General features: G+C 37.0%; 1 protein-coding gene across 3 annotated transcripts in view; it reads right to left on the bottom strand.

Annotated features, from left to right (window-relative positions):
- LOC131028545 (uncharacterized protein At3g49055) overlaps positions 1-20491 on the bottom strand; it is a 59872-nt gene extending 39381 nt beyond the window's left edge. The window contains exons 1-4 of one of the 3 annotated variants that reach the window (XM_057958829.2): positions 19683-20485; positions 18320-18396; positions 10799-10910; positions 10493-10609 (exon numbers count right to left, since the gene is read on the bottom strand). In XM_057958829.2, coding sequence (XP_057814812.1) covers positions 10493-10609; positions 10799-10910; positions 18320-18396; positions 19683-20315 — 939 coding nt within the window. In that variant the 5' untranslated portion in view covers positions 20316-20485. Of the gene's footprint in view, positions 1-10492; positions 10610-10798; positions 10911-18319; positions 18397-19682 lie in introns of all 3 variants that reach the window. The other 2 variants (XM_057958830.2, XM_057958831.2) reach the window with 2 other exon arrangements.
- Between the last annotated feature and the right edge of the window lie 158 nt (positions 20492-20649).

The raw sequence follows: 20649 nt of genomic DNA on the forward strand, positions 1-20649 counted from the left end.
CAATCATCTGCTACAAATGAAGCTCCAATGACCAATTCAGGAGTAAGGATTTTTGTTCATGCAAAGATGAGAAATGTTTTCACCAAACAGCTTTAGTACAAAGGAGCCTAATTTGACCGATCAAGTGTGCAAGTTGCGGAGGACTCCGTCGATTCACTCATGTTTGCTAAGCTGCTTAAATTAGCCGATCATGTTTTGGTTTGCAATGCTATCCAATTTAGGACTAACTTCATGTACAAGGCAAGTAGAGTGACTTCAAGATTAGAGCATGAAAAGCGAACTTCAAGATTCAATCCATAAGTGACTTCATGAGTTGAGCAACCTAAGCGAAATCTACCACTTCATGACTTTGCACTTTATAGCGAAATTTATACTTCATGAGTTGGAGTTTGGGAGCGAACTTCAGGTTTGAGAGTTTTGGAACGAATTTCATGTTTGGAAAAGACAAGCAAGTCAAGCAAGCAAGCCGATTGAAATAAGACTTCAAGTGCACACCATTTAGAGCGGAATTCACACTTCATGTATTGAGCCATTGGAGCAAAAAACACACTTCATGAGTTAAGGATCTCAAGCAAAATTCATGAACAAGGAGGTTGGAGCGAATTACATTTTCAAGCTTCCATGAGTAAAATTGGGAATAAAGGAATGAAGCAAATTTGAGAGGACGAACTTCATGAGTTGCAAGTTGCAAGCAAACTTCATGAATTTGCATATTGGAGCAAAAAACATACTTCATGAGTTGAGCAACCCAAGCGAAATCCCTACTTCATGATCTCACATTTTGGAGCGAATTTCACATTTGAAGCAACTTCATGAGTTGAGTATGGGAGTGAACTTCAGGTTGGGGAGTTTTGGAGCGGATTTCATGACAAGCAAGCTTAGCAAAGCAAGGTGATTGAGATAAGACATCAGGTGCACACCCCTTGGGATGAAATTTTGCAACTTCATGAGTTGCCTTCCTGGAGCGAATTTACAACTTCATGAGTTGTCAATTTGGAGCGCATTTTTGCAACTTCATGAGTAGCCAGTTTGGAGCAAATTTCATGTTTGGGACATTTGGAGCAAAGTTCATACAAATCTACTTCATGAGTTGATAGTTAGGAGCGAATTCCATTCAAATGAACTTCATGACAAAATAAAATGAAGCGAATTCACTATGAGAGTGAACTTCGTGAATGAACAAAGGGGAGCGAACTTCATGTTCTGAGCTTCAAAGGTGAATTTCAAGTGTAAAAGTTACGGAATGAATTTTACTTCATGTGTTCCTAATTGAGGGTGAATTTGCAAGATTGACTACAGGACCACTACATTGAAAGAGATTTGATGATTGGAAAGAATCATTTTGAGTTGAAAAGATGAAAGAACATGAAGAGAGTAACAAGAGAAGGAGTTTGGGGTTTCAAAGGAGAAATCAGAAGTATATCAATACTTCAAAACTGTTAATGCATGATAGCTTCGGTAAGATAAATGATTGAATGAGAGATAAATGGAGTCTCTCATTCAATCATTTATCCTATCGATAAACTATGATGAAAAAGTTCAAGCTATTGTTCCTTCATTTGATGATCATTCTTCATTTGTATATGTTCAATCTACTTGTAAAGTTCGATCAATGCTTAACTATCGATAATCATTGATTGCAAATCCCATAGCACAGAATACCAATTGTTGGTTTACATTATAACGTATGCACTCCGATTAATATCGATTACCATATTAACTGTGATCACCAATTATTATCGGGCTAACCAATGTACTCCAATTAATATCGGTTGATATATTAAACGGTGAACATTGATGGTTATTGGGATTAATACATACCAATTAATATCAGTTGTCTTGCATATAATAGGCACGCCGATTAAGTATCGGGTGATTAGTTAAGTATACACCGATTGGTATCGGGTGGTTAGTTAAGTATACACCAATTGGTAAATGCTACGATAAGTCAAACGGTGCGATCCAATAATGTCTTGATCGATCATGTCTAAAACACATGACCAGTCAAGGCATTGCTTGATCCTTCCTGCTTACATATACATATCAATCGGCATTTGTGAGAGGTTTATCGAAATCAATAAATGCTCCTCTCACCTACAATATAAAAGAAGATAATCAGATTTATTATATTAAATATATAATACATAGTTAAAAGAAAAGATAACCTTGAATATAACTTGCATCTTGAATTGAGAATTGAATAACATTTACAAAAACTAAGATCTACACCTCGCACATCTATGATTGAAGCCTTCAAGAAGCAGATAGTTTCAAAAGAGTTTATCAAAGTTTGCTTCTCATCATCATCATCACTTGAAGCAAACTGGATAATGTTGAGTATCAAGAGATATCTCTCAACATCTCTTCGTGATGATGAATCAAAACAAGTCTACGAAGTGCAAGATAAAAGTCATGTCCCACTCATCGTCCCAATCACTATCTCTACCAATCAGGGAACGTATACTTCAGCATGTCTAGATACAATGAACCTGATTTGTTACTTCAACAACTCGCATGGTCTTTGCTTCTCAATTGGCTTTCATGTTGATTAAATTGAGTGGAGGGATTTGTTGAATGTATTTGTGTGGAATCCCTTGTGTCCATACCACTAGCCTCTTGCTGCTTGTAAGTGCGCCTTGTGTGGTCAACTAGAATGATATGAGCTTAACTTCGAATCGTTCTACACTCATTTCTTATGCATTAACTTGAATGGTGATCAATGTTTGATGGTATTGATTTGAATATCTTTAAAACATCCTTAGAAGATTGCACTGAGCTTGTGTCAAATTGTTCAAGTTGATGGTGAATCCTCGCTTGGTAGGATTCCATCTAATCATTCATCCATCTTCTTACATTCTAGGTCTTGGAATAGACTCTCTCAACCCTTTCCTTTTACCTTTTTTTAATTCAAGTTAGTTTAGAATCAAAAGCATCACCATATTGTAACATCAAATGATCTAAGTTCCAGCAAATCAAGCATTCAAGCATTCTAATGTAAGTCCCCTTGTGATTCCAGCATAATCACATCAACCAACGGAGCTTATCCACACGTAGTGACCCTACATTCATGAACCTTGGATTCTTCTCAAATGATCCTTAAGCTAATCTTCAACATTTGAGAGATTTTATTCAAGTGAGGATAAGATACTCTTGGGTATTTTATTTTGTGTTTGCATGTGCATAAAAAACACATCAACACACCTTCGCATTTTCCTTGTGTATTCATATAGGCCTCTTTTATCAAGATGATGGTTCTCAAGTGCCTTCAAGTACCCATCAAAGGGAACACTAGCTTTGAAATCATTTGGCAACCTTTAATATTGGAAAGATTTTGGGAGCCTCAAGTTTGTAGAATTCTTTGTCCTATATTTTCAACAATAATTCTTGAACAAAATCTATGTCCTCTACCTTTTGCAAGAACCTTGGCTGAAAAATATTGTATTGTGCCTCTATAGAACCTTTCATCTATATCTTCTTTGTAGATTTTCAAGACTTCGTGACTAGAACGCATCCAACATGTTAGTTTTATCTAGCCTGCTAGAAAGATCACAGCTCTGATATCATTTGTAATGTCCCTTTTTAAATTTTCCTTATTTTTCCTTAAATAGATACACCTAACTCACAATAATTATTGCATACTTAAGTATAGATATAGATTTACTAAAAATTATAATTTTGATTATATAATTCAAATATAAAGCTCATAATGTATCTCTAAAACTTATCCTTTAGCCTCCGTTGTAATTCTTCTTTCAAATTCGCAACTATCTCCCTTTGTACAAATGTCTTTGAAATGTTTCTAATTTTTGTCCAAGTTAGGGGTTTTTGTCCACTAACTTGACAAGAGAAGTTAAGGGGTTTTGTCCTAGGTTTGCTGAATAATTCACAAGGAAAAATATATGATATGTCTTCACCAGAGTAGCCAAGAACTCCTTTGCCCCTTCCTGGGCACACGTATCCCCGTATCCAAAACAGATAAGTATCCGATACAGCCCAGATACACGTCGAATACTGTACCCACGCGTGCCCAGAAAATCTTGATTTCCAACCATGCCGGATACTATGTGATTTGACTTTTTATAAATTTAACGTAAATCTTTCTAAATTTAATTTTAAAAACTTCATTTGTACATTTTTTTTTTTAAGTTTGGTATAAACAAAACCTACACCAAATGAGAAAGACAAATGAAATGTTTTCCTATTTCAATGACCCATTTTTTGGGTTATCTTCCAATGCAACTGTACTATTTTTGCATATTGTAAAATGTTAAATCAACTTATAATTACTTATGTAGCAATTATGTGTCTATATTGCTTTTGAAGTAATAAAAATCTCCTCTAATAACTTAGAAAAATGTGTTAAATGTGTATGTGTTTTTTATGAATGGCGTATCCAGCCATATCCATATTGGGGGTCTTAAAAAATGGCCGTATCCATATCCGATACCATATCCGTATTTGTATCCATGTCCATGCAACTTTGGTCTCACCCAATAAATGGATGCAAGAGCATCCAAGGTGTAAGGGCAATCTTGCACCAACCAAAAAAGATTTTTCCTAGTTAGTTGTTGTTGTTCTCTCCTTTGTTTTGGTTGCAGGAGTTGAAGATTCAATTTTCAAAGAAATGCAAATGGTTCATGTCCTAGTGATTGCATCGTCTTCTAAGGAGGCCAATTTAGTACTCACGTTTCAAATTTGGGGAAGATCTGAGTTCATTCGGAGAGGTTACAAAATTACAAAGTTCTAGCCCTGTTTGGTCAATTGCAGAAATTTTGGTGTGCTCTAAAGGCCTATTGGATCAACACGCTCCTTGCAAGTTTGACTGATGGAGTTTCTTCCGGAAATTTTCACGTTGTTTGGACTTATCCATGTACCTGTTGAATTTGCAATTCCCTTTGCACCAAAATTCTCTGCAATGACCTGCCTGGCAAAACTTTTTATGCCATGTGGATATTATCCGCATATCCCTCAAATTTTTGAAGTTGTTCAAATACCCCCTCAAAACTCGACAAAGGGCTTATTTTTCCTTCAAGATGATGAAATGTTGGAACTTTAAAGTAACAAGGATATATCCCTGAAACCATTAGATTTCCACACTACTGCCAAAATGCAAATTTACACTAGAAAATGAAAAAGTGACAATTTTAACCACCTACATGCGGATCCTTGGGGCAAATGGAGGCTGGCCATGTGTCCCATCATGTCTGGACATGGGGTGGCAGCCTCTACTCCATTATATGCTATATATAAGTATTTTTTATCTCATTTGGAGGAAGCTTTTTGAGAGAGTCTTCTATAGGATTTTAAGTATGTTGGATACAGTTAGAAGATTCAATAAGCAGAAGTTGGAAAAGTTGTCTAGGTGAATGTATTTGTGAGTTTGTAAGGATTGATACCCAAGGTCTATGTGGGGGCCTGCAAGAGTGTTGGTCTGTAATGACATTGTAAAGGTTTGTATCCATGCTATAATGATCTTATTGCTAATGAATAAAGGAAATTTTCAGTAGTTTTGGAATTGTGCGAGTTGTGTCTTTGGCTGGATGGCCAGGTGATCTAGAAAGGCCCCTTGGTCATGACTGCACCAAATCCTCCCTTCCTCTTGATTTATCTTCCTTATATAGCCTTTTCCTTTGATAGACATAAGTTTCATTTACATGCCTTTTGACTTTTCTTTAAAACTTAACTTATTAAATTTCACTTTTTGTGTTATATTGATTATTCTCCTTAAGTGCTCCCATTATATTCCTCCTTTAAGGAAATTATGGGTGAAAGGAAAGACTATTGCAACAAAAATAAAAATGTATTTAAGGAGAGGAAATTACAAGGAGTGACAAGTAAGTCATGTTGAACGAGGAACGTCCAAATGAACAACCTCAATGAGTTAAAAGGGCATCAAGCTATTGAGGAGTGGAGTTTAGAGATGACCCATGGCTAGTACCATTTTGAAGTAAAGTTTGGACTTCAAACTCCAACAAGAGACACATAGGAAGCTATCAAGCAGCAGAGCTTCAAAGGAATCAAGGAACAAGAATTAAGGTGGAAGGAGGGGCGAAAGTCCAACTCCAAAGAAGTCACTAAAAGAATTGGTGGCTTTGGGAGTTGAGCATACCTCAAAAGAGGTACTGAGATGAAACGAAGTTGAACAACACAATCAAAGAACAATTAGAAAAAAAGTATTTTAAAATGAGCTTCAGAGAGTCAAGGAAGGAATGGAAGCAAGACCAATTCCAAAAGTTTTAGTGAGAGGAGAATCAGAATGCGAGGGAATCAGGATGACAAAGAACAAGTACCCTCATAGAAGGATGGATACAACTCCAACCCCAACAAATGCAAAGGAATTTTGAAGCGAAAATCAAGGAGAAAGCAAATGAGGCACTTTGATTACAGATGGTCCAACTTCTTAGTCTAATTGACAAAGACTAGGAAGACTAAGTGAAGATGGCAGAGGTACTTTGAGAAGGGAAAACCCAATGACCTAGCAAAAAACAAAGGAATAGGGCATTTTAGCAGAAATGATTGAGGATTGCAGATTAGGGATGCCAATGCAAAGGCATTAAGAAAGGTTAAGTGTGATACCCAACGATGAAAATCTTCTAGGCATATTGGCATTTATGTCAAGAAGAGGGAATTAAAAGTATTAAATTAAAGGAAACTCTAAAAATTTCCAAGCCCAACAAAACATAGAAAATGATCCAAAATTGGTACTTTCACAAACATAAGTTGACTTTAACATTGGCAATGCCCACAAGGATTCAAACTCAAGCTAAACACAAAAATGAAAACCCATATGAAAACCCATATAAGTAGTTCTCAAATTGAATATAATCATGGGTCAAAAGAAACCTAAGTGAACAAACAAAGAGGGACTCGATGAAAATCTTTGACACTAAAATATTGAGTCCCAACAAATCTAAGTTGTTGCTCCTTTGAAATCTTCTTTGCATCAAATTGTTGGTTGCTATCTTAGCCAATACGAAGGTGTTGATAGTTGTGTTTAGAGTTAATTGCTTTCATTCCTTAAATCTATAGAATCTCACTTGAAAATGAGTTGTTTCCAATCTTGCAATTGTACTTGAGGAAAAAGATGGGTAATTAGTTATTTCATTTATGCAAAACCTTATAAAAGAAACATTGAATAGTGTAAATATTTACATCTTTTGTCTAAAGCTCAATATCTAGGGTTAGTTTAGATCTCAAAGAGCTTCTGCTTATAATTTGAAGAGAAGTTTTAACTCACATGATACTCCAATTTGAGTTGTCTCAAAAGAAACAAATTAAAACACTAACATATTTGAAGATTTAGTATATCAAGAAGTTTGGTATATTGATGGGATTGCTCTTCTATATGATCACCCTTCCACATACCTTTAGGTATATCGAGAGGTATGGTATATTAGATAGTTTGGCATTGGAGATACAGGCATATCTAAATGCAAGAGTAATAAAGCTTGGAGCAACAAGGGTTTCTTCTAGGAGTGATAGGGGAGAGTTAAAACCTTCAAACATTCAAAAGCCTAAACCTTATTTTTTTTGTAGATATTATCCTTTTGCTGCATGAGACATACTTTGCATTAGTGTATGGCATATCAATTCCAAGTACAAACAAAGAGAAGTGCAATTTTTTCAGTCTTGAGTGCAATAAAAGAATTTATCAATTAAAATGGCATTTGACGAAGTTCTCAACCCATGATGCGAAGCCTTGCAAAGAGTGGCCTCCAAATGTCACCAATTAGGAAAAGCAAGCTATAAATCCCTATTCAAAGGGTAAGGCAAAGAAGGCAAGGAAAAACACACAAATTGGATCAACTTCTTCAAAGGCCAAAGTGGATCTTTTTTGATGAGCCAAAACTACTACAACCAGTGAGAGAATATCAATCTATGCCTACTACATATCACAAACAAAACACTAAGGGTGAATATTAACGCCTTCTTTGCACCTTGTACTACAATGAAAGCACACTTGACTCTAAAGAGTATAGGGTAAAGGAAGAATGTTCATGAATAAGCAAGGAAGGCCAATGGAACTTTTTGGTATTATTATAGCCTATTATTGAATGCTTGCAAGTCTCTACACTAGCAAGATATGATAGACATCATTATAGTTGCAGATCCAAGGTTCAATGCCCCACCATATAAATCTTTCAAGGCTGATATGTAAAAGAAGCAATACAAGATGTGAGCAATGTTGTTACTAAACATCACAACACGTGTGCAAAGAATAGTCGCAATGTCATATCAGATGGGTAGACAAATAAACAAAATTGAACTCTCACCAACTTTCTTGCCACATCTAATCTTGGCACGATCTTCCTAAATTTGTGGATACATCAAATAAGGTGAAACAAATGCAAGCATTGTTCAAACCATTTGATGAGGTGATCAATAAGGGAGACCCGCAAAATGTGGTCCAAATTATTATAGTTAGTGTTGTTGTCAAGAGACTTCTAAAAGGAGAAGTATCCCACAATGTTTTGGAGCATATTGTCCCAGTTTAATCCTAAATGAGATTGGAAAACTTGAAAGGTTTAAGCATGTATTTGAAAGGGCCCACACATTTACCAAGACTATATACAATCATAGAAGGGAGTTTAGTATGATGCACGCCTTTATAGAAGGCAAGAAACTTGTTCGTTTAGAGATGATACAATTTGCTACCCATTTCCTTGCATTGCAAACTCATTGCAATTAGAAGATGAATTTGAAATGGATTTTCATTTCAAGTGAAGGGCATTCTAGCTTTGCCAATCAAATGGATGGCAAGACCATGGCAAACTTTATTTTATAGAGAGTTTTTGGGTAGATGCACAACAAATTTTTCAATTTTCAAAGCCAACTATCAAAGTTTTGAGACTAGTCAACAAGGATAAATCCCTTGTGTGTTATCTGTATCAAGCTATGGATAGCCCCAACGAAGTTATTTTGAGTAAGATGGATTACAAGGGTAGGTACAAGTCATTGTAGAAAATAATTGATGATAAATGAGGTTGGCCAATGCATTTCACCCTCCATGCCATGAGATGCTATATTGATCCACCATTGTACTATTGTGCCTCATTTCAAGACGTAGAGGTCATTGAGACCCTCTAAAAATGCATGGAAAGATTGATCAACGACCAAAGCATTTCAATGCAGCTATGGTAGAGTTTCCCATATACAACCAAGCAAGGCTCTTTTTCCTCCAATGTTTATGCCATAAAAGGTAGAACAACTTTCAAACTAGGTAGGTTAAATCATTTTTTTTACAAGTTCTCTATATTGTACCTACATATATTACAGATATTTAAGTTTTCATTAAATTGCAAATGATAGAATCATGATAAAATTTGTGTTTTTTCAGAACTAAGGAGGGATTTTTAGTAAGGATGCCCAAAGCCTTTGATGGGCGGCGATTCACGTTTTGAGCCATACATGCAACACATGCATTCCAAGAAATGTAATTATTGACACAACAATGGATGAAGGATTTGGTGTTCGATCACCACAACCTCTGCCTCAAACTGGGAAAAAAAATGGGGTTAGAAAAACTTGCAATTCTACTTCTAAATTCTAATTTTGTTGTAAACAATTTTTCAAAACTAATTTCTATTTCTCTAGAACTTATTTCATCTACCTCAATAACTTATACATTCAATTTGATAATATCAGGTATCATAAAAAGATCAATCAATTGACCTTGACAAGATCAATCCAAATTCCGAATGAATTGCAAATAATGAGGAGCAACTTCTTGATGAAGACGAGTTTTTTATCTCAGCAGACGCTAAGATTGATTGAATTGGGAGACGCAGAGACCCTTGAACTTCATCATCGCGATCTGTAGCCCCTACTGTAGCATACTTCCTAGCAGCAAGAATCATTGGCTCCCTACACTTTATGTTACTTTGTAGGTTGACTTTGTAAAAAGTAGAATGTAACTGATTTTCAGTTTCCAACTTTAAAGCCAAATTATGTAGTAATGTACAATGCAACGTACAATGTGATCAGTGATCTGAAAATTAAGGAAACAAACATATTCCAAAATTCATGGTGTAACGTTTTATTTCCTTTCTGCAACTAAATTGCCGTTGCATTAAAAAACAACAGTTTTTTCTCTCTTTTTTTGTCTGCAGTTTTCGGGATGCCAATTAGTTGAGAAAATTTTAATATTTTGGTCTGCAGATTTATTCCCAGAAAACATTTTTGCTAATATGCTTTAAAATATCAGTGCTGCTTTTCTTGAATGTAGATAGGCTTGCTAGCACTATGAGCTTACTCACTCGCAGACAGGAAGAATAAAAGGCAGTCTCCTTCCCATTAACATGGACTGCTTAAAGTGGTTATGGACCCCTTGGTGCATTTTGTCTCTAAAAATATTTAAGTCTGCTGGCATTTGGTATGTTCATGGGATAACTGACAATCCAAACAACTGCCTGGGGATCTACAAGGTCAAATATAAGGCAAGACGGGGTATATCCACTCTGATAAGAACAACAATATAATAAAAACTGGATACCTCTGCTTGGCACTCTTCCATGACAGTTTTTCCAGCTTCTGCTTCTAGCTCACAGGCCTTCCTCCATCTGGTTATGTCTTCTTCTGCCACTGCAATATCCTTCATGAGAACTTCAACCTTTCAAGATGACAGAGTGGGTCAATTAATTATTTGTTCCTAATGAAACATATCCCCTACAGACTGCATAAATAAACATCTACCAATAACCACCATTTAAATCGAAGACTAAAATGAAAACCCTGATATTTTTCCATTGCTTTTAAAACTAGCATATGAATCCACAGAATATCCAAGAATGTTGATTACATTTTCTGTTAGTGCAATCTCCCTCTCTTCAAGTTCTTTAACACGTAACTTATTTTTTGCCAGATCTTGAGCTTGACTTGCTGAAAATTCTCTTAGATTGTTAACTTCTTCTCTGAAACATGACAGAAAAATGAAATTGAAGTGAAATGTTTAGCAACTAACAAATATGCATAGCTTCAAGAATGTGATTAAGATGCCTTAGTCCAACAAAGAATATATTTCAAGTGTGTCACATAATGCTTAGCTTCAGAACTAATTCAACATATAAGCCCAGTTTATTCACAAGCTACACTAATATAAATAGAAACAAACCAAGCATAAAATTAGTTGGTGAAAATGCATATTATGATTTTGCAAAGATGTTCACCATCATTGTAATGCCTCCTGCATTTGCATTCTGCTACTTTCATTTTGATCCAAGATCGATAGTGTATATGGTAATCTTGGATTGTGTGTAATATTATCCTTTGTATTGGCACCCATGGGGTGCATCCTGATTACAGTTATATACTTTTGATCCAGTGGATATTACTGCTGATGATTATAGATGGTTATACATGTAGATTCAGTTATGGTTATACTTATGATGTTTATGATAAGATGATTACATGATGACATACTAATTATGCTTATGATGATATGTTCATATTGTGGTGCATTGATTAAGTTTATGGTGACTTGATGATGTATGGTGTACTGACCATGTTATTGTGTTGACCCCAATTAGGGAATATTGATATATGCACTTCGACTATGATGTACATGCACAGATACATGTAATGTTTGTTGAGTGATGCAGGTACAGGGTATTGACTCCACCTAGCTACACAGAGCTTACCCATTTCCTTGATGATGATTACAAGAGATAGCACACTAGCCATTATTACCTAGCCATACCCATTGTTTTGAATTAGGACAATTTCTTTGTGATATGTGTTTACACCCTCAATTACCACTTGGGTTATATCCGGAATACCTTACCATTCCTTTCTGAAAGACCTGTGATGATTGTATATGCATTTTTATTCATTTGCAATTTAGCATCATTTTGGTATATATGTTAATGAGTTTTAATGATTATGTGGCTTTTACTAATTAAATGTTTTAATGTGCCTTATATGTATTTAAAATGTTGGTAATTGCATGATTTGAATAACGGGGTCTTTTGGGAGATTTAATTATTATTTTTATTTTTATTTTCATAAGGGCAAAAAGTGAGTTTATATTGGGGAATTGTAAGCCATTTTTAGATTAAGTCTTTATTTACATTTTTGCTCTCCAAGAACCATACTACATTTGGAATTTGATTTGCTTGTTGGGAGAGATTGGTTTGGATATTTTTGTGGGTAGACTCTCTTTGGTTGTCTTGGGGAGATTGTTCAGCTGTCCAAGAGATTTGGCCATCCATTGAGTGTGTGCCAATTTCTTCGAGTTTGAAATTTGCTCAAGTTGAGGTAGGGAAACTTTGAGTTCTCTCAATTTTCTCGTTCTTTTTTATTCAAATTGGTTTATTTGATTTAACATTATGTTTTAGAACAAATTCTTAGTTTGAACCAAGTGCAATTATGGATTGTATCAATTGTATTGTTTAAAATTTCAAAAATGTGCCCTAGGTAGGGTTATGCTGTCAAAATTAGGATTGAATGCATCAAATGTGGATTTTGTTGTGAAAATGTGATGTTGTGCATATTAGATTCAAAAAGGTACTTTTACATTTTTTATTTTAGAACTTTGAATTTTGGAGCTTTTTGGAGGTCCTTCAATGGTGGAAAGCCATGGGCTTAGTTATTAGTCAAATTTATGATATGAACCAAAAGAGGAATTCGATGAGTTTTATATGATTTTATGATATGGAATAGTGGATTATATATATGGATTTTAATTTGTTGATCAAATTGGATCCGTTCTCATGTGGAAATGGCCAATTGGGCAATATGTGAATAGTGGCATTTTGAAATGTTGTAGTTTGATGCATTTTAATACCTCATTCATTGGGAATGGGATGAGCCTAGGGTTAGGCTTTAGAGTGGATCTAGGGAGTGGCTTCCAACATGTCCCCGACCTGTAAGTGGCACGCTAGCAATCACGCTTGGGGAGTCTCTTAATCAACTAAAAACTAAATAAAACAAACACTTAATAAGATAATTGGTTCCTCAAGCATGCCTTGAGTGCTAGTATGAGGCCAAGGATGTCTTGGGAAGTGTTGTGACGTTTTCACACATCGCCCCATTGCAAATGGGGACCCCCTCCTTTTTAGGCCCTCTTGGTTTTTTGGCTTGCGTTTTTGTGGTCTTTTCGCAGCAGTCTCGTCAGTCTCTTTGCTTTGCAGGTGTTCGAGGGTCATATTGGTCAAGTATACCTTTCGTTTGAGCAACTTCGGCTAAGCCTAGGGCTTGTTTTGTCTCGTTTTTGGGTTTATGCCTTTTATCCTAGATTTTAGGGGTTTCTATTAGGGTTTTGGGAAAACTAAACATATGACTGGAATCAGGACCCTTCAAGGGACCTCCCAGTAAAATTTGAGCCCAAACGGAGCAACTTTCAATTTTTAGAAAGTCCCTATTTTTTAGGGATTTTTCCGAGTCCCAGGATGTCGCCATTTTGCCAAAAATCAAACTTACTATTTTTAGTAATTTCTATTTTTAGTAAGTTTCTATTTATAGTAAGTCATTCCTGCGTCCTATTTTAGGCTCTAACTCTAACATTTTGGAAAGTTTCTATTTCGGGAAAGTCTATTTGTGGCAGGATCAGGCTAGCAGACAGCGAAGAACCAACATGCACAATCACTTCTAAATCTGGAAAGTTGAAAGCAGACGAGCAGGGGTCTAAAATGGCTAAGTATGAGAATCATCCCTGAAGTGGAAGGCACAAAATTGTTCTAAGTCTAGAAAATCCACCTTCAAAATCCCAAAGTGGCATCTCAACACAGACAGTGGTCAAAATTTGGCTAAGTTTGGATCTCCTATTCCAGAAGAGGAAAGCAAGCATGATCATCCAAGTCCAGAAATTCACATCAATGATCTCCTATTCCAGAAGAGGAAAGCAAGCATGATCATCCAAGTCCAGAAATTCACATCAATCCACCAATGTCATCCTGATCCGAAAATGGCCTAAAATTTGACTAAGTCTGGAAATTTGGAAGATCTTCCAAAATCCAGAATTTGCATTATGATTTCTATGGACCTGAAACCACTCTCAAACATCCTGACAATATATATGAAATATAACTTAAAGATGCCACTTATACTTAAATGTTATATTTCATATATATATCCTGACGAAGAGCCTAAAATGATGGAAAAATCCATGAATCCATGAACGTGGTGAAAATGCGCCCAAGATTGGGCTGGGGCGCTGAATTGAAGATGCCATTCACAAGTGCAATAATCCACCTCTCCATGGACAAAGCCAAAATGCGCCCAAGACTAGGCTGGGGCGCTAAATTGAAGATGCCATTCACAAGTGCAATAATCCACCTCTCCATGGACAGAGCCAAAATGCGCCCAGGCATGGGCTGGGGCGCTGAATCCAAGAAGTCATTCACAAGTGCAAAAATCCATCATTCCAAGGACATGGCCAAAATGCGCCCAGGCATGGACTGGGGCGCTGAATCCAAGAAGCCATTCACAAAAAGAAAATTCATGAATCCTTGGCATGGTAAAATTTTCACCCAAGCAAAGAATTTGAAATTTTGCCTAAGGCACGGAATCCAAGGAGTCAAGGAGGAATAAAAAGCAGAATTCCCCTCAGGCGAATTTTCAGTTATGCTATTTTTAGACATCAAACCCCAGCCAAATATGGAAATTTTTATAGATTCGAAATCGTGGCAAAATTCTCCATCCAATGAACTTGACTCCTAAATTTTAGGAGGATACCTAAAAAATAGGGATGTTGAAAAGGAGACATGGACAATTCACAAAGTAATGAATTCCTTCCTGCAAGACATAATTCCAGGAAAGGTAAAAAATTAACTAAGTGTTGGAAATTCCTTCCTTCAGGACAGAATTCCAAGAAAGATGAAAATTTGGCTAAGTATTGGAAATTCCTTCCTTCGGGACAAAATTCCAAGCAAGGAAGAAATACACCCAAGGATGAATTGAACATAAAATTTCTAAGGCAAGGAAGGAATCAAGGATGAACTGAACAAGAAATTTTCCCTCCAGGGAAAAATTTGAAAAATCCATTCTCGGGCATCAAATCACATCCAAATTTCAAAAGTTTTACAAATTTGGATTCGTAGGAGGATTTTCTCTCTCCTGGACCATGGAACCATAATTGGAAATTTTCCTAAAAAATAGGAAATGTGCAGAATTGATGAAAAACCTTCTTCAAGCAAGGAAAGTTGAGGAGACATCAAGAAAATTCTTCTTGAATCGAATTTTCCCTCTCCGACAATTCCAGATGTGCAGGAGCGGATATACGACGGCAGAGTCCATTTGCATGGCGAGGATCTATTGAACGCATGGCAGTATGGTGGCGCATTCATTGCCGGAATATTTGACCAAATGGCAACCTGGTCATTGCATGTTGAATTTATGGTAGATTCCTTTTGCATGCAGCCACCGCATGTGGAAATGATGGAGCATTTATGACATAGTGGGGTGATTTTTGCATGGATGAATATTCAACGCATGTTGGGCGAATTTGAAGGAGTTGGTGCATTTAATGCACAATGGATGCTATTTTGGGTACTTTTGAATTAATTGTATATGGGCATGATGGGTTATTAATTGGGGATTACCACCTTGTTGCATCATGTGTGGAGAATCTTTTAGGGAAAACCCTAATTAGGGTTTGCATGTAATCATGGCCCAAGGCCTATATAAAGGGGTGACCCCCTCATTTGTAAAGGGGGGAGTTTTGTATGAAATTGTTGCGATAAGTTTTTGAGAAAATAATAGTGAAACATTGTTCTCTGATGGTGTCCACTTAAATTATTTTTTCAAAGCTTGCATGGTTTCACCTTCCTCGCTTAGATTAGAAATAGTAAAGTGCTTTGATTTCAATGGAGAATGTAATGGTGTCTGATGAATTTCCATGGTTCATACTTTTTGCATCTTGCTGATTGTAAGTTGCAGTGTAAAGTTAGTCTGAGCCCCCTAAATTTGTGCTGAGTTCGATTGTGGATAGTAGTTTGGATTGCGCCGTTTTGGGTATTCAAATGTACTTTCTCGATTTGAAAATCCTCTAGCATCCCCAGAAGATTGCACCGGTTCTTGCGGAGTTGTAGTTGAACTTGGTGAAGCAGAGCTTGGTTTATTTGAAATTTGTCCACCAGAGCACTATTCATTGTTATCACTGCCCTTAGGAGTAGATTTAGATCCTTCTGAACCCTTTCCCCTTTACTTTCAGTTCATTTTAGTCCGTTCGAAGCTGCAACATCGCAGAATTGCCATATCCAATGATGGAGTTCCAGCCACAACAAAGAAGTGAAAGAATGATGCAAACGTAAGGCCCCTTGGATTACCAGCAATCACATCAGCCAACTGAGTCACATCCACGCATTGAAGGAACCTTGGAGTCGATTGTTTGAACTTCTTGCAATCTTAGCATACAATCGCACTTTGATCAAGAGAGAGTGAAGTGACCATTAGGCAACTTTATTCTGTGTTCGACGCTGTCAAAAAAAACACGTCAACAGGAAGACATGCCCACACATGGGGCACTAGATCTTACCCAAAGTGGTATGCTCGCACATGCAGCGTCGGATCTTGTATGACCGTCATTCTTGTCTATATAAGACAATGCTTGGTTCCATGTGGTGCCATCCCTTTGGGCACGCACAATGACACTCCCTATACTTAGCACTCTAGCATCTAATGCCTATTGTAGACATGAGTATCCTTGATATGGTTTCATGGACATTGTGCTACCTTCCTTGTTGAGATTGCGTCATGATCATGTATGTTATTAAATGTCATGTATGCATCATGTATGGCATGTGTGTAAGCCTTCCTATCCCCATGTATGTTCTAAGTTCTTGTATGACTGTTTGGGCTGTCTGACTATCTCCACAAACACGATAGGGTGGACCTATGGGTTCCACATGGTCAAGTAGCATTACAAACCACCGTTGGGGACCAAAGGACTTAGCTTAGAGGATTGGCATTGAGAGTTATTCTTCTCTCCTTTTCACTTATACTTCTTGTTCTTCATTTCATTCAAAATGTACACACTTGTAGATAGAAACAAAGCATTGTAATATTGATCATTTGTATCTTGAACACTCCATATGGAGATTGATGTAATTGAAACACATTGAGATGGATTAGAGTAGCATTTACGTGTATCGATGTTGGTATCAGACACGATCTCTTGTATTGTATCTTTATAGTTTTATGATGTATCTTGCTAATGATCATAGGAGCACTTCCTTTGGTGCTTAAAATGAACATAGAGGTGTCATGTGGTGTCTTGAGGGTGTCTTAGTCTCCTCTCATTGTTGTCTTACGAATTTGATTGAAGTTGTGAATTCGGGTAGGGTTCAAGTGCATTGGAGTCAATCTAGGTCCGTTTTGGACAATCCCAAAAGCCTTGTAAAGTGATCCAACTAGGTATTAAGGTAATTGGGACTTGTCCAAGAGTGTTGGAAGTGAATTAGGGAAGTTTAGGGTGGATTGGATATGTTTAGGGTCCACCCAATTCCCACCTATGTTTGTGTCTCGAGGACACTTTTGCATACCTTGTCCCCAACCTTTTTGTCGATTTCTCTTGTTTTGGGTATCATCAATGTATTTGGTCTTCACAACATGTTCGGGGTGTTTGATGGACCATACTGTCCAACTGGGAAGCTCACTACCTTGGACAAATGAATGGATCAAAGGATGGTAGCACAAGTTACCAATCCCAAAGAACACCAGCGCAAAAACTAGACACTAGCGTGAGTCTAGGACACTAGCATGTCCAGAGGACTAGGGCGCGTCACACCATAGTCCTTTTGGAGCACCTATGTCCTTTTAGGGAGCCTAAGTTCATTGTTGGTGCCCAAGTCCTTTAGTTGAGTCCAGCAAGGTTTTAGGGGTCCCAAAAGCTCAGTTTGACCCCAACAAAGATGTCAATCAAAGCTCAAAATGCTTGGGAAACCTTTGAGGCATTGAGTGGGTTTAGTGTGAATTTGAGTGGTGTCGGTAGCATTCGGGTGCGATTCAATGCTTGTAGAGCCCATTGGTGACACCTAGGACCTAGTAGGTCTTGTTCGCCGAATCAAGTCTTGTAACGTCAAGGAGGATCTTGTATTTGTCCAATCACCTTGTTGTCCTTTCCTTCCTTAGGTGTTTGAAGGCCTTTCCCTAAGTTTGATTGAGGTTTCATGTGCTAAGCCTTCCATTGGTGAAGTGTTATAAGTCAACATGATGCTGTGTTCTTGAGGTTTGAGCTTTTGAACTTGCTTGTAATGCATATGTTATACTTAAATGTTTCAAAAAATATATATTTCCATGTATTCTTATGTGTGTTTAGCTTATATCCTCAAGGGTTCCTTGGCAAGGCATTACAATGAGATGTCTTTGTTGTCAAAACACGTACCTTGATGCTTCCAAAGTTTGCCGCAGTTCTGTTATTTCACGTCGCATAGATTTAACTATATTCTCCATAGTAGAAGCCTGTGTTGAAAACAAAAAATAGAGTATCAAGTCCATGCTTTCCTGCACATACTTTCCTGCCAAATAAACTGATAAGATTAACATTTCTACTATATTTATGTGAGCATACTAATGGAAGGAAGAATGATGAGATAGCAAAAGCTATCAACATGCCTAATCTTAACTGCTACATTGCCATTTCTCGACTAAAACATAGATAATAAAATGGCCAGTCCTAAGACGTAAAAATTCAGCTCATGGAAGAACCGAGAATTAGTAAAGCTTTTATAGAACCACCCAAATATAATTTGCACTTCATTCCAGATTTGGAGCTCGATGTTGGAATGTATGTGATCTTTCAACATTTTGTTCTCTTTACCGATATTTCAATTTCTGTCTCAAGTGGCATCCATAAAAAGTAGACCCGGTCATTCTTGAAAAAAGAAGAAAGTTTTGGCATGTATAAAAAAAAAATCGGTATTGCAAAATTCAGGTATTTCACAAATTGTTTTCTATTTAAAGAATTTATAAGAGAACAAAATATGTTCACAATAAATAAAACTGAACAATCGCATCCTCAAAGAAGGAAAATTATATTCAAGATCCACAACTGAATATAAAGATCAATCAAGTGCTAGACCGAATTTACGAACGACGTGGAGAAATGAAAAATGTAACCTAGACCTAAGATTGCAACATAACTTGGAATGAGAAGGTCGGTCATAAATTGATAAATTATCAAGCAACGTCCAGGACAAAAATAATTAAATAAAAAAAGGAAAAGGTAATAGAATGAGCTCAATTGGGAAAAGTTTTGTGGCTTCCAAAACGGAAACCCAAATTCAAAGTCCCAGAAAGATAATACAGTGTTAAAATCAGGAAAAATACCGCATCTAATGCATTTGGTGTGGTATACCTCAAAAGATGAAGCCAGGCAAATTCCAAAATGAATTTGACAGAAGAGATACTCTTTAGTTGTAGCATCTATGCCAAAAGTCATCACTAATTACAATAGAAATCGGGCCACTCTTGTAATTGGTACAACCTCAATAGTCACAGCTCTGCATACTTGGCAAGAGGAATCTCCCTGCCTGATTGAGATATAGCTCGAGAACAAAAGAAACTTCTCCGTAGACCTACTTTAGGGTTGTAAAAAATTCTCCTCTGGGAAGCCTAATTCGGGATTGTCGAAAGACACAACTTTTGAAGAAATGTCTACAAATTTTGGAAAATCAAACAGCTTAAATTCCAAATGAGCCTGCTAACCAACTTAAAATTATTAAATGAAAAGTCGGAGACCTTCATACCAGACTGAAAGCATCTTCTTCCCCTTCATTGCTGTCATTTTCCGGCGTAGTAGGCTTGCCCCCAGTCTCAACCTTGAACCCAAATCCAACCCTTTGCAGCCCTCTTTCTGCAATCTGAAAAATTGCAGCTGCACCGCCTGCCTTGGACTTTGAAAAAGCCTTCTCAACTGCCTCTTTTTCTGCCAAAGCACTCCTGAGCAAAGTACTAATGTCCCTATTCTCCTCTGTTAAACTTATGATGCTATTCTCTAATTCTTTCTTTTCTTTCCACGTATTTTGCTGGTTCTCTTTAAACATGGCCTCCGCAGAAGCAGCAAGCTTGGACACTGCCCTTACCCTATCCAAGCAAGCTTCCAAACTACTCCCCTCAATACACAATTCGTCTGAGATTGGTTTGAGTTGAGAAATTAATTCACTCTTCTCTGATTGATCGGGCTTTGGGTCATTGCGCATCATATTCAATAAATTGTCAAGGCACTCTTGAGCTTTGGAAATGTCAGTCAAAATGGGATTCTGAGATTCCATTTGTGTGCGAAGATGTTCCCCCTGTATTGGGGTTTCATGTAATATCTGACCAACCTCTTCATTTTCTCTGAATACATCCTCAAAATCCCTTTCTCGGCTGATGTCCATAGCATGAGCTGAGTCAGGCTAACCTTAAGTAATCTATTGTCATGATCATCATTCCAGTGGTGCTGCTGCTTCTGTCTCTGCCTGGCAATGCCATCATACGTGATTGTGCCACAAAAACCTGCAGGGAAATATAAATTATATTGTGAATTTTCCATGTTTCCCATCTACCAGTCAAATTACAGGGCAAGTCAAAGGAGAGCTTGCTTGTTAGGAATAGGGAGAAAAGCTCGCTTCAGTTTGAATCACAACACACCCGCCATATTAAAGAAAAGCTCGCTTACGCCATCGACTTTTTTTTATTATAATTAAAATTAAACAAGGAATTTGAAGGTGA

The sequence above is a fragment of the Cryptomeria japonica genome, chromosome 8 (assembly GCF_030272615.1).
Source record: "Cryptomeria japonica chromosome 8, Sugi_1.0, whole genome shotgun sequence".
NCBI lineage: Eukaryota > Viridiplantae > Streptophyta > Pinopsida > Cupressales > Cupressaceae > Cryptomeria > Cryptomeria japonica.